Below are 15000 nucleotides of genomic sequence, written 5' to 3'. Positions count from 1 at the left end.
GAATCTACCGGACGGCCGTCATTGGCTGTCTTGAGGCACGTGGGGGGGGGGGGGGACAGGGGACACCGGAGACGTGGTAGACACCGGGGACATTTCAAACTCTGTGCAATTGTATACAGCGCATGCGCTGTAACCAGAGACAAAAATAAAGTTCTTTGAAATAAAAAAAAGGGACGAGAGAGTGCAGTGAAATGGAGACATTAAAAAGAAAGCTATTTTACCTGCAGCTTACGAATCTCTTTTGCATACAGCTGCAGCAGGTGTTCCATGTTGCGAATTTGCTGTTTTGAACCCGTTTTCTTTGCCCTTTTGCTTTCGGGCTGTCCAGTCAATGGCTCACCATTCCCTGAAGTCTGCGGCCCACAAACACCACCACCCGTGGCTTCATCGTGATCCTCAAAGCATAAACGTTTCCTCGACTCGACAGTGATTTCAGATGTTGCAGTTTGGTTGGCAGACTCCAATTTGGCATTCTGGTTATCTGAAAATATCAAGATGTCAGTGTTAAAATGGTCATAATCAAACTCTTCAACCACCATGGTGTTTGGCAGTACACATGCAACCAACTCATCAGTATTTATCCACTTCACCCCATGCACAAGGTAAGCACTTTGCATGCCCTTGTTTATTTTATTTATTTATTTTTACTCATTATTGTAAGTCATATTCGGGTTGGAAGGATGGCCTCGAGGTATTAGCACTCACCTCTGAGCTGTCTAGCCTGGGTTTGAATCCCCGACCCCGCTATGAACTGTCATTCTGGGGTTTCACAGGCAGGGCGATTCATCAATGTGTGTGCCGTCCCTTGGATGGGTGTTAAATGGGAATCCCGTCTGCTGGTATTATGTGGTGGATGTTAAAGATCCCACTTGGTCCTTCGCGAAGAGGTGAGCTCTTGCCAGCACCCTGAATAAATTCCAAATTCTGCCCAAATCTTCCAAAGTCAGCCCTGGTCAGCCAGTTCATGAAAGACTTGGCCAAAGCTTCCCCCACAAGAACGTGACAATAATTGTGGCCACTAAAGAAGACGAAGATTGTTGTCAAATATGAACCAAAATAATTTTTCATTCTCAAATCTCATCTTGGCTCGAACATCTTCAATATAATAATGCGCTTGTTCGCCTGTCTGTCCATGTGTAACACTCCTTTCCACCAATTGATTAGACAGCTAGCCAGACTCTATTCACAATTTAAACCTGAAAAATCACATAGCTGCAAGCTTGGTGATATGTGAAGCCAGACATCTTCCTTCAGAGCTATCATATGAAGGGTTAACTGGATATCCACTGAACACTTTTTTTTTAGCAATATCTTTTCAATATGCTAAAAGTATGAACAAGAGCAAGTGTTGGGTTTGCTCAAAAGTAACTATTGAGGGACAAATTACTGGGACAAGGATAGATATAAGAATATGAATGAATAATCTTGTGAAACCCCAGGCATCATCAAAGGTACATATCCATGACGTGGTACAACACGTAAGGAAGGTAGCTGCAGAGTACCATGGCTATTTTAAGGAAGGAGGGTTCGGATCTTGGTTAATGGGAGTGTCTGGTGAAGGGGGAACATGGATACTCCACATATTGATCGTTGGGCTTATGATATTCAGTGCTATTGTTGTCATCATAGCGTGCATAAAAGTAATGGTGTGTGTGTGTGTGTGTGTGTGTGTGCGTGCGTGCGTGTGTGTGTGTGTGTGTGTGTGTGTGTGTGTGTGTGTGTGTGTGTGTGTGTGTGTGTGTGTGTGTGTGTGTGTGTGTGTGTGTGTGTGTGTGTGCGTGCGTGCGTGCGTGCACGTGTGTGAAAATTTACCACAGTAAAAACGATGGTGGTGCATGAAGTTTCCCTGGACCAACCATCTCTGAAGATTCTGAAGATCCAGAATATTCAGAGAACCAGAAAATGAAGAACCTAGTTTAAAATTTAGTCACGACACCGTGTGGTGGTATTATTTTTTTTGGAAAACATGAAAGTAGACACTCGTGCCCTTGGGATTGACAAAAACCCTTTTGAAAGAATTCAACAATTCGTCGACCGAGAATTATCAGGGTCCAACTACACTTTTTTTAAAGTTTGAGAAAAATGAAATCAAAAATTCAAAGTGGAATTGCCGCTATCTCATAACATTTTATTTTCATATCGTGTGCCACATAACAGGTACATATAAAGGTTACATAAAATAATCTTACTTCGTTTCCTCTGTTGCCCTTCTACATGGACTTCTTCTAAATTTGAATGAAATGTCAGATAGACCCTGTTAATTCTCGGTCGACGAATTGTTGCTAAAGAACTAAAAGCAGATGGATGATTGTAATGAAGAGATGTGGAATAATAGAGATATCTTTAAAACTTCAGATTTTAATAGAGATATCTTTAAAATAAAATAAAAAACTTTAAAAAAAAAAAAACTTTAAAACTAAAAACTGCTATAACTTCAGGGGAAAAAAGAATTTGAATGGCTTGCCAAAATTAAATCTGATTAGTATAATTGGAAAAGGCAATTGCCTATTGGATGTATATGCTCAGTGTGCACAGGGGTCTTTCCTTCCAAAAATCGCCTGGGTGCCCCAGGGATGGGAGGTGGTGGCCCCCAACAAAAACTCTGTGGGATGGGAAGGTGGTGGCCCCCAATTGGGGTTGCATCCACTCGCAAGGGTGTTAACCCACCACAAAGCACAAGTCCAGGTGACGCGGTGGAAACGAGCCCACCGCCAGCAAAACGACAAATTTAGATTTTCAGGAGGTTTGTTCTTCCAGAACAAACTGTTAGGTTGTTCTGAAGAACAAAAGGGGGAACTGTGGAAACTGAATTATTAAAATCAAATTTATAATCATGTAAAATGCAAATTAACTTAGTTTAGTTCTTTTAAGAATTAATTTTATAAACATACATGCTGATAAAGCCAAGCATGTTGTTGTTGTTCATCTTTCGGCTGCTCCTGTTAGGGGTCGCCACAGCGAATCATCCGTTACGATCCGCAAACTGATTTGGCATAGGTTTTACGCCGGATGCCCTTCCTGACGCAACCCTGGTCACCTCTTACGACACAGCGATAAGGATTGGGTTTCGCCATGATTCCAGGATGCCCTATACCCTCTCATAGCACGGCCCAGCGCAGATCTCCCGTCCTCAAGCAATCCTCCAACCCAAGCCTCCGAATAGCCGGATTACAGGTGCACGCCACTACACCCAGTGTCTGATAAAGCCAAGCATACATGCTGATAAAGTTAAGTATACATGCTGAGAAAACCAGTAAGAAACTACGCACATGATCTTTACTTTAGTCAAAAACAACCTTAGTTAAATCTCATCTGTTTAGTGAACCATTGACCTGTGATCATGTAGTGAAGCAAGGCAAAACAATGACTCTCTCCTTACCCCCTCCCCCTCCTCCCCACACCCCTCTCCATGAATCTGAAAACAAACTCCAAAACAAACCAAAACCTATCTTTGTGGCATTTTGAAGTTCACAAAGTTCCATCTGATAAACTCTATATACACACTAATGAGCCAAAACATGATGACCACCTGCCTAATATTCTGTTGGTCCTCCATGTGCCGCCAAAACAGCGCCGACCCGCCGAGGCATGGACTCTACAAGACCCCTGAAGGTGTCACGTGGTATCTGGCACCAAAACATAAGCAGAAGATCCTTCAAGTCCTGTAAGTTGCGAGGTGGAGCCGCCATGGATCGGACTTGTCGGTCCAGCACATTCCACAGATGCTCAATCGGATTGAGATCTGGAGAATTTGGAAGCCAGTGCAACACCGTGAACACTCCATCATGTTCCTCAAACCATTCCCGAACAATGTGTGCAGTGGGGCAGGGCACATTATCTTGCTGAAAGAGACCACTGCCATCAGGGAATACCATTGCCATGAAGGGGTGTACCTGGTCTGCAACGATATTTAGGTACAGGAAATGACACGTGCCAAATTGACATCTACGTGAATGGCCGGACCCAGGGTTTCCCAGCAGAACATTGCCCAGAGCATCACACTCCCTCCACTGGCTTGTCGTCTTCCCACAATGCATCCTGGTGCCATCACTTCCCCAGGTAAACAGCACACACGTACACGGCTATCCACGTGATCGAAAAGAAAACGGGACTCATCGGACCAGGCGACCTTCTTCCACTGCTCCAAGGACCAGTTCCGACTCTCACGTGCCCATTGTAGCCGCTTTTGACGGTGGACAGGGGTCATCATGGGCACTCTGACTGGTCTGCGGCTACGCAGCCCCATACACAGCAGGGTGTGATGCACTGTGGATTGTGACATTCCTCCTGTGACCACCATTAAAATTTTCTGCAACGTGCCACAGTAGACCTTCTGTCGGTTCGGACCAGACGGGATAGCCTTCGGCGCCCAACACCCTGTCGCCGGTTTGTGGTTTGTCTCTCCTCAGACCACTGTCGGTAGGTATTCACCACTGCTGACCGGGAGCACCCCACAAGCCTTGTCATTTCAGAGATGCTCTGACCCAGTCGTCTGGCCATAATTTGGCCCTTGTCAAAAATCGCTCAGGACTTTCCTCCTGCCCATTTCTCCTGCATCCAACACATCAACTTCAATAACTGACTGTTCACTTGCTGCCTAATATAACCCAGCCCTTGACAGGTGCCATTGCAACAAGATAATTAATCAATGTTATTCACTTCACCTGTCAGTGGTCATAATGTTTTGGCTCATCAGAGTACACTGAATACACTCAATATGCTATGTAACCTCAAGTCTTCAGCTCACAATATCATTGAGAGTCGAGGTCTTCCTTCTGTGCACAGAAGTCTCTTTTGTTTTACTGAATAAATGGCTTGAATATGAACTTGCGTTTCTCTGTCTTGAGAGAGCAGGAAACAGCTTCCACAGAGGCAAGGGATTACACATTTTCAAATGGTTGATTGCATAGCACACCATCTCCAACTGTTGCCACAACCTCCAGTTCTTCTTCCATAAAGACCTCGACAGTATGCTCAGCAAGAAATTTGAACAGTTTTGTCTTGTTTTGTTGCACATGAAGAAATGCTGCCAATTAGTTGGCAGTGCTCATGTCAGAGTGCCCCCCACCCCCTCCACTCCTCATTCCTCTTCCTGAATCTGCTTCTCTCCTTTAAACTCTTTTCAAAATATCAGTCAAACACAAGATCAATCCGAGAAACATTCTGAAGTGAGCATACAACAAATGGTTGGAATATGCAGTCACCGCATACTCTCCAAATGTATTTGCATTTTTGGCGCTCAAAATATTGTCGTGGGTCTGGCAGTTATGTTAATCCCCTGACCCAATTGTGGTGGATGGGCGGTTAACACCGGCCAGGCTCGGATCGCCGAGCGGTTTTCCTTAGGAGGCGGACACGTGATCCTCAGAGATGATTACACACGGGAGAGGCAGGGCGGCACTGGTGGAGCGACGGAACAGATGGAAGGGGCTTATACTTAAATCCACAGATACACTGACACCATCAATTTAAAATAAACACGGGGATTTAATGAAAATAGACAAATATTTGCAAAGGATAATAATTCAGAACATATTTGTGAGCTAAACGAAAGCCTAAAGTCGAGGAGCGTCTACATGCAGACTTAAATACAGACAAGGGGGAAAGGAAACAAAAGAAAATCCTCCCTCTCGTCTGGCACTTAGCTTGGTGCAGAGATGGTCTTTTTGAACTTTCGGATTGAGGAGCTTTGTCCTGCGTGGGAAGACGCGTCCAAACATGGTGCCAAGCCAGTCTCTGGGCGGGAAACGCACGCGAGGTAATTCGTGAGGCAGTATTCAACGCGAGGGCTCACCAACCACCATGCGGCTTCTTCGATCACGCTTACCAACCCGCTGCTTTGCAGAATGGCGCCACTCCCTTCGGTGATATACACGAGGCTTCGAGGTCAGTCTCTCACGACCATCCAAAAGTCAATGGCCAGCGTCTTGCTCCACACGCGGGCAGACTTGCAGCACGACATTAGAAAGGAAAGGAAGTCGCCTGCACGACATCTCGATATCGCCTGCACGTCTACGGACCAAGCAACTCAATACAACCTCAACTTTGCTATGAAATTCCTCCATCTACCTCCACAACCGTAATAATATTCATGATGACAGCACAGTCAATGATGATGGCACTGGTATCCTGCACATCTGGCATTGGTGCGACAAGGCGAAGCATGCTACAACTTTGGATTTGGTTCCACTGTTCAGCTGACCTATTTGTGGTAAAGAATGTGGGGATGTTTGGCTTTCATGGGTAAAGAAGTCATCGAGATTCTCATCTCTTGTCTGACAGGCAACATTTAGCCGAGAGAAGAAGGAAGTCATTCTTTTAAGACAATGACTTCATTTTCATCTGTCGAACCTGAATTAAATGTGTGAAAGAATGGTCACAACTTGTTTTTGCTTATTGTTGCCATCGTCAATTTGGTTTTGTTCGTGAGCAGTTCACGCACAAATGTCTCGTACTGCTGTTTTCTACGTCTTTCGACACTACTCACTGTTCTTGCCATTTCGCGACTGGCAATTTATTTGGTGTGAAGTAACAAAATATCTTCACTTTCTTTCAGAAAGTGGTTGCAGATTTCCTCTAAGACAGTGACAGTGCTTTGACTTCTTTGTGGAACTGTGTTTGGCTATGAGGTGATACATAATGGTGTTTTGGTAGGTTTGTATTGCATTTTTTTTGTCCATGGCGCTTTCATATCATTGTACAACTACGAAATACAACCCGTCACTTCACTGACGGGGATATTAAGGGGGAAGAGAGAAAAGGGAGGGGAGGGAGAGAGCAGGGTGGAAGAGCTCGAAAGTGGGGAAGAGTGATGAAGGGGTGGAGGAGGGCAGGGAAAGCAACTCCTCATCGTCGCTGTACACTCCAGGACGGGGTGGGAGTGAGGCGGATGGGGAGAGAAAAAGGGTGGGGGAGTGGAGAAGGGATGTGGGTTTGGGAGAAGGTAAACGTGAGGGGAAGAAGCTCTTGACTTTGGTTTGGTCATGGGACTTGTGGAGAATGGGGGTGGGTAGTTCAGGATTGACAAACATGTGGTACGTTAAAACAGCACGTTAATACAACACTCAGAGACACCCGGAGATGTCCATGGTGGGTAGAGAGGGGAAGGGAAAGGAAGGGCGTCGTGAGGGGAAGGGAAAGGAAGGGCGTCGTGAGGGGAAGGGAAAGGAAGGGCGTCGTGAGGGGAAGGGAAAGGAAGGGCGTCGTGAGGGGAAGGGAAAGGAAGGGCGTCGTGAGGTGAAGGGAAAGGAAGGGCGTCGTGAGGGGAAGGGAAAGGAAGGGCGTCGTGAGGGGAAGGGAAAGGAAGGGCGTCGTGAGGGGAAGGGAAAGGAAGGGCGGCGTGAGAGAAGGGGAGGGAAGGCGGCGTGAGAGAAGGGGAGCGAAGGCGGCGTGAGGGGAAGGGGAGCGAAGGCGGCGTGAGGGGAAGGGGAGCGAAGGCGGCGTGAGGGGAAGGGGAGCGAAGTCAGCGTGAGGGGAAGGAGAGCGAAGGCGGCGTGAGGGGAATGGGAGCGAAGTCGGCGTGAGGGGAAGGGGAGCGAAGGCGGCGTGAGGGGAAGGGGAGGGAAGGCGGCGTGAGGGAAAGGGGAGGGAAGGCGGCGTGAGGGAAAGGGGAGGGAAGGCGGCGTGAGGGAAAGGGGAGGAGCCAAGGCGGCGTGAGGGGAAGGGGATGCGAAGGCGGCGTGAGGGGAAGGGGAGGGAAGGCGGCGTGAGGGAAAGGGGAGGGAAGGCGGCGTGAGGGAAAGGGGAGGGAAGGCGGCGTGAGGGAAAGGGGAGGGAAGGCGGCGTGAGGGGAAGGGGATGGAAGGCGGCGTGAGGGGAAGGGGAGGGAAGGCGGCGTGAGGGGAAGGGGAGGGAAGGCGGCGTGAGGGGAGGGGAGGGAAGGCGACGTGAGGGGAAGGGGAGGGAAGGCGGCGTGAGGGGAAGGGGAGACGAAGGCGGCGTGAGGGGAAGGAGCGAAGGCGGCGTGAGGAAGGGGGAGGAAGGCGGCGTGAGGGGAAGGAGGGAGGGCGGCGTGAGGGGGAAGGAGGGAAGGCGGCGTGAGGGGAAGGGGAGGGAAGGCGGCGTGAGGGGAAGGGGAGGAAGGGCGGCGTGAGGGGAAGGGGAGGGAAGGCGGCGTGAGGGGAAGGGGAGCGAAGGCGGCGTGAGGGGAAGGGGGAGCGAAGGCGGCGTGAGGGGAAGGGGAGCGAAGGCGGCGTGAGGGGAAGGGGAAGGAGAAGGCGGCGTGAGGGGAAGGGGAGGGAAGGCGGCGTGAGGGGAAGGGGAGGAAGGCGGCGTGAGGGGAAGGGGAGGAAGGCGGCGTGAGGGGAAGGGGAGGGAAGGCGGCGTGAGGGGAAGGGGAGGGAAGGCGGCGTGAGGGGAAGGGGAGGGAAGGCGGCATGAGGGGAAGGGGAGGGAAGGAGGCGTGAGGGGAAGGGGAGGGAAGGCGGCGTGAGGGGAAGGGGAGGGAAAGGCAGCGTGAGGGGAAGGGGGGAAGGCGGCGTGAGGGGAAGGGGAGGGAAGGCTGCGTGAGGGGAAGGGGAGGGAAGGCGGTGTGAGGGGAAGGGGAGGGAAGGCAGCGTGAGGGGAAGGAGGGAAGGCGGCGTGAAGGGAAGGGAAGGAAGGCGGCGTGAGGGGAAGGGGAGGGAAGGCGGCGTGAGGGGAAAGGGAGGAGGAAAGGCGGCGTGAGGGGAAGGGGGAGGGAAGGCGGCGTGAGGGCAAGGGGGAGGGAAGGCGGTGTGAGGGCAAGGGAGGGAAGGCAGCGTGATGGGAAGGGGAGGGAAGGCGGCGTGAAGGGAAAGGGGAGGGAAGGCGGCGTGAGGGGAAGGAGGGAAGGCGGCGTGAGGGAAAGGGGGAGGGAAGGCGGCGTGAGGGGAAGGGGAGGAAGGCGGCGTGAGGGGAAGAGAGGGAGCGAAAGGCGGCGTGAGGGAGGGGAGGAAGGCGGCGTGAGGGGAAGGGGAGGGAAGGCGAGGCGTGAGGGGAAGGGGAGGGAAGGCGGCGTGAGGGAAAGGGGAGGGAAGGCGGCATGAGGGAAAAGGGAGGGAAGGCGGCGTGAGGGAAAGGGGAGGGAAGGCGGCGTGAGGGGAAGGGGCGGGAAGGCGGCGTGAGGGGAAGGGGAGGGAAGGCGGCGTGAGGAGAAGGGGAGGGAAGGCGGCGTGAGGGGAAGGGGAGGGAAGGCGGCGTGAGGAGAAGGGGAGGGAAGGCGGCGTGAGGGAACAAGGGGAGGAAGGCGGTGTGAGGGCAAGGGGAGGGAAGGCGGCGTGAGGGAAGGGGAGGAAGGCGGCGTGAAGGAAGGGGAAGCGAAGGCGGCGTGAGGGGAAGGGGAGGAAGGCGGCGTGAGGGGAAGGGGAGGAAGGCGGCGTGAGGGGAAGGGGAGGGAAGGCGGCGTGAGGGGAAGGGGAGGGAAGGCGGCATGAGGGGAAGGGGAGGGAAGGCGGCGTGAGGGGAAGGGGAGGGAAGGAGGCGTGAGGGGAAGGGGAGGGAAGGCGGCGTGAGGGGAAGGGGAGGGAAGGCGGCGTGAGGGGAAGGGGAGGGAAGGCGGCGTGAGGGGAAGGGGAGGGAAGGCGGCGTGAGAGGGAAGGGGAGGGAAGGCGGCGTGAGGGGAAGGGGAGGGAAGGCGGCGTGAGGGGAAGGGGAGGGAAGGCAGGCGTGAGGGGAAGGGGAGGGAAGGCGGCGTGAGGGGATGGGGAGGGAAGGCGGCGTGAGGAAGGGGGGGAGGAAGGCGGCGTGAGGGGAAGGGGAGGGAAGGCGGCATGAGGGGAAGGAAGTGAAGGCGGCATGAGGGGAAGGGGAGGGAAGGCGGCATGAGGGGAAGCGAAGGGAAGGCGGCGTGAGGGGAAGGGGAGGGAAGGCGGCGTGAGGGGATGGGCAGGGAAGGCGGCGTGAGGGGAAGGGGAGGGAAGGCGGCATGAAGGGAAGGGAAGTGAAGGTGGCATGAGGGGAAGAGAAGGGAAGGCGGCATGAGGGGAAGCGAAGGGAAGGCGGCATGAGGGGAAGCGAAGGGAAGGCGGCATGAGGGGAAGCGAAGGGAAGGCGGCATGAGGGGAAGCGAAGGGAAGGCGGCATGAGGGGAAGCAAAGGGAAGGTGGCATGAGGGGAAGCAAAAGGAAGGTGGCATGAGGGGAAGGGAAGGGAAGATGGTATGAGGGGAAGGGAAGGCAACGGGAGGGGAACGGAATGGTGATAAAACGTGCCCAAATTGCATTATATTTTTAACCACCGGGTTTGATATAAAACCTGATGGGAGCATTTAAAACAGTCATCTACCTGGGAAAGGCCTGCCTGCATGCAGGCACGCAAGCACAGTGACTGTTGCACCCCTCCAGTCAGCTCACTCCGAATCCGATTTGTACGTGCTACACTCTGGGGTAAGAGTTTTGAATTCAAAACTAAACTGTCAGTCCCTAACAGTCCACTTAACAGGGGAGGAAGGGTGGGGGGAACGAGTGGTGAGAGGGAGAGGGAGAGAGGAAGGTGAGAGGAAAGGGGGGAAGAGTGTGGGAGAGAGAGGGAGAGGGGTGGGAGAGTGAGGAGGGGGAGATGGAGGGATTCCGGCAAATGTGACGTTCAGTTTAACGGCCATTTGAGAGATGGCACACACATTGATGAATTGCCCTGTGTGTGAAGCACTGGGATGACAGTTTATAGTTGGGTCGGGATTCGAATAGCCGAGAGCGGGCGTGCGTACCTCTCTCCTATTCTCCTGTGATGTGGCGATTCATTGCTTTGTAACAACTGAAAACATTTTTTACTCATTGTAATCATCCAATTTATTTTGCCCCAACTCCGGAGACGTCCCCACAGAGAATCATGCCGTGGTTGTGCCATGTAAGCTTGCAGAGCACTCCACAAAATGGTTGAAGAAACTTTAAAAATGAAACATTAAATTTTCACCTCCGTCACAGAAGGTGGAAGGATTCGGATGAAACTTGGTGGACAAACTGCGTGTGTGACAAGGACAAATTGATTTGATTTTGGTGAAGATCCAAATCAAGATCCGGATGCAAGAATTTTGAAATTTTAAAAGTGATTCTTCACCATTGAGAGATTAGGCCAAAATGATATACAACATTATATTTCAAAAATTTATTCGGCCTGATGTGTTCTCGTGGCTCAGGCATTGCATGGTGGAGGTATGTGCTCGTCCGAGTGCCCCTCCACATTAATATGTATCCATCGATGTCGAAGTGATGGGTCGTATTGATGAAAGATCATACAAAAGGGGGAAATGTCAAAATGAAATTGCACACATTCAGCGACGGAGCCACTGCAAGAGGGACGGCACATACGACTACGTGGAACCAAACGCAGGCAAGTAGGGCCTGAACATTGCTCAAGTCGATCGCTATATTCAGTGACAGTGCAAATACATTCGCCGTGTATGGTCATGGCTTGGAAATGAACAACCAAACTCGCCAAGTGACTGAAGCACACAAGCAAGTACTCCAATGAAAAAGTTGATAAGGAACGGCTGGCTTGGCAAGCAATCGCCAATCAGTCATACAAAAACACCATGCAATGTCCGTAAAAGGACAAATGAACACATTTCTTTTTGCAGTTGGAGCCGTCTTGGCTCAGATAAAGACATTCAAGACGTTATGGTTTGTGTGGAAATGAAATAAAGCCATGAACACTGGCATCTGTGTCGTTTATAAGCATTGCAATATTTCCAGCGATTCGTCAGAGTAATGATCAGGCATTCAATGATTTGAGTGGGGAAAGTGGTCCTGCCTCACACCTAGCTCGACACCGTGCTGTAAGAACCAAGGCTTTTAGGATCATTGGTATCTCCTGTGATGAAGTGGAGTCTTTGGGTCTCTCACCAAATATGTATATTGGGCTCAATGGAAAAACCTTGGCAATAAGAGAACATCTTGTTTCGAAAATGGGTGGAGATCCCCTCTGAAAAAAATCTTCCTTGCTAGTGATTGTCTCTGACCAATTTAAGACCAAAATTTGGACGAGGTGCATGGTACCCGCCCCGGCGGCCATTTGAGCAAAACAAAAACAGCATCTCGGGTCCGCCGGCAGTTTTATTGGGTCAATATGGGGCGCGATATACAGGACTGGTGTCGATCATGCGACGCCTGTACTGCTATAAAGGGACTGGCACAGAGGGCCCCGCTTCAACTACATCAAGTTGGGGCCCCCCTTGAGCAAGTGGCCCTGGACATTTTGGGACCACTGCCCCCACTTGCCAAGGTAACTGATACATCCTTGTAATTATGGACTACTTCACTAAACGGCCAGAGGTCTATGCCCTTCCCAACCAAGAAGCCGGGGTTGTGGCACAGGCCTTCGTAGAAGGTTTTATATGTCGGCACGGGATTCCGGAGGGGCTGCACACAGACCAGGGATAAAATTTTGAAAGTGAGTTGCTAAAAGAAGTGTGCAGTCTCCTGGCAATTTGAAAAACCCGTACAATGCACCGAAGGCCACAATCTGACCGGATGGTGGAAAGGTTCAATAGAACCTTGTTTGATACAATTGGCACTCGTTACCACGACCCGTCAGGATGACTGGGACGAACATCTCCCGCATTTATTAATGGCCTACCGAACGTGTCAGCATGGAGCCCCAGCTTGCAGCCCAGCGCTGCTCATGTATGGATGGGAGCTGCGGGCTCACATTGATTTGCTATGCAGACCGACGCCCGAGCGTCCCAATAGACCCCCAGGGGAGGGCTATGCATGTCATTTGGAGGAAGGCATGGAACAGGTCCATGCCTTTGCCCGCAGCCAACTCCATCAGGCTGGTGTGAAAATGAAGTGCAGGTACGACCACCGGAGCAAGGCAAGTGTGAACTCCCCGGGGATTAAGATTTGGCTCTTCAACCCCTGGAGGAGGAAAGGCAAATGCCCGAAACTCACTTCGCCCTGGCAGGACCCGGGGGTCGCCCTGGCGCAAATTAGTGACGTGGTCATCAAAATAAAAATGGGGCCACAGACCCTTCCCCGTATAATTCATGAGGACCGCCTAAGACCCTATAGGAGCGACGTTACACCTTCATGGATCGGGAGCTCGGGCGACCACCCCCGTGAAGGCAGAATGCTCGCCGGGAATGGCCACAAGATGTATGCAGGGCGTGAGTAATATGGCATGGATGAGTGTGCAAGCTGGTGCGGGGCACGCATCGACCCAGACAGGGGTAGCGGTTAGTGTGATTGACAGGAGGGGCGAGCCTCCCGAGCGTGATAGTGATTTTGGAAACCACGCCGGCTCCACGGGACTGCGTGCAAGTTCGAGCGTGTGCGCGGTCAGTGCTTGGCAAACTGCCCAAGTGCAGACTGTTGCATGAAGTGCTCATGGCTTCGGAGGAGCTGGTGTCGAAACGCTCCGTGCCGGATAAATTACCGGAGCGTGGACGGCAAAAAGGGGAGCGAACAAAAGGATTAGGTTAATTTGGAAAAAAAAAATTCACATGGGAGCACATGTCCGAGGCTCGTCCTGCTGTGTAATGTGAATGGTGCTCATGGGACGCCCGGCACGAATGGAGATGGCTGCGTGACCGCAGGACGGCTCGTGGGTGTGGCGAAGCTCGCGCAGCGGCCCGTATGCGAGTGACGTCAGTGGGGATCCCGCAGCACGGACGATGGGTGTGCCGGATGCGTTGGCATTTCCCATGGGAGATTGCCCGAAAGCCAGTGCAAGCATTTGAATCGATTGGCAGGCGACAGGTGTGCTGCCGACCACCTCTTTGGAGGTGGAAGGCTCGCCGAGACTACTCATGGGAAAGACGAAGCCCAGCGAGGATGTGGTGAACATCCTCACCAAGGCAAAGCAACACTAGTTTGAAGGGTAAAGCGTTAGATAGACCGGCCACATGGGGGCAATAGTAGCGGTCCGACACTTGGGCCCGGGAACACGAGTTAGGGGAATTTAGGATAGCAATTGGAGATTATTGGGAACAAGGACAGACATGGAACGTATAGTGGGGACATAGCTTAGCGATAGAGTTAAATGGAACGTGCATTAGAGCAAGGGATGATGTGGAGCACGAGTTAGTTAGGGGGACGTAGCTAGTAGAGTGTCGTGCGAGTGGAAAAATGATGAGTGAATGCGGGTCAGCAGGCCCGATGTAAATGGAGTGGATGTGCAATGCATGGTATGAACAAATGATTGGGGGGGGGAGTGAATCCCACCCAAGGAAATCGGGGTTAGAGTAATATTAGTTTGCGGGATAGTCAAATTAACAAAGGGATGTCGTTTTGTGGTTGGTGTCGAATAAAGGCACGAAACATTTTGCAGGGTGCAGGAGACGATTAACCGGCAGTGAGTGTGGCTTGTGAAAGGTGAGTATCGAGTAGAGGGCACCCCGGGTGCCGGAGTAGTCAGCCAGAGTAGGCCGTGGGTCCAAGGGGCTGAGGAGTTAGAGTAGGTACTGGGCATTGGTACCCAGGGAAAAGGGACCTGGAACACTAAAATGCCATAGGGGCATTGAGGGGGGGAAGTGCCAGTGAGGGCATTCCCCATGTTAATGAGGAGTAGGTTAGCTTGGAGACAGCCTCAACAACCTGGGGGTGCTGATGAATGAGTTTGGCAGGTTGGCAGACCTGCCAGTCAAGCCACGCTGCCCAGCTACAAAATTGTGCAAGAGCACAGAGAAAAATTGGTGGTCAAGGCCCAAATTAGTAATGAACACCAACACAGGCGATGGGATTGTGGTTGCTCGAACCAATAGTTCAGAGACAGGCGTGTTGAAAAGCCCCGGGGATAGTTTAAAGAGTAATAAATGATATGACGGATTAGAAAATGTGAACCCCTTCGCACCATCCATCGCTTCACTGTTCATAGGCCGCTGGACTCATCGTGAAAATGCTGAGACCTGTGGGAATTATCCTGAGGCTGCATTAGACCTCTGGACAGGTTTACTTGTCTTTCTCGATTCTCTTTTAAGGGATCTTAAGGGTTGGGAATGGACAGTTATGACAGGTTAGCCAAACAAGGAAGATAAGAGGGTTAGGGACACAAATTAAAAAATAAATAAGAAATAAAATCTAAATCTAATTACATTGTTACAACCTA

General features: G+C 51.5%; 1 protein-coding gene and 1 long non-coding RNA gene across 7 annotated transcripts in view; both read right to left on the bottom strand.

Annotated features, from left to right (window-relative positions):
• The window catches only part of LOC147035597 (uncharacterized), a 203559-nt gene that overhangs the window by 38790 nt on the left and 149769 nt on the right, over positions 1-15000 (bottom strand). For all 6 annotated transcript variants that reach the window (XM_085844919.1, XM_085844903.1, XM_085844912.1 and 3 more), the window contains exon 4: positions 222-481. In XM_085844919.1, coding sequence (XP_085701045.1) covers positions 222-481 — 260 coding nt within the window. The remainder of the gene's footprint in view (positions 1-221; positions 482-15000) is intronic.
• LOC147035598 (uncharacterized) lies at positions 1654-7632 on the bottom strand. The gene is made up of 2 exons (XR_015049030.1): positions 5828-7632; positions 1654-5736 (listed from the first exon to the last, which is right to left on the bottom strand). It is a non-coding gene; the product is annotated as an uncharacterized LOC147035598 (long non-coding RNA).

The sequence above is a fragment of the Eptatretus burgeri genome, chromosome 1 (genome assembly GCF_056783735.1).
Source record: "Eptatretus burgeri isolate ZD-2024b chromosome 1, Ebu_testis_v1, whole genome shotgun sequence".
Taxonomy (NCBI): domain Eukaryota; kingdom Metazoa; phylum Chordata; class Myxini; order Myxiniformes; family Myxinidae; genus Eptatretus; species Eptatretus burgeri.
The sequence above is the reverse complement of the archived record's forward strand: the minus strand, read 5'-3'. Positions and strand labels throughout refer to the sequence as shown.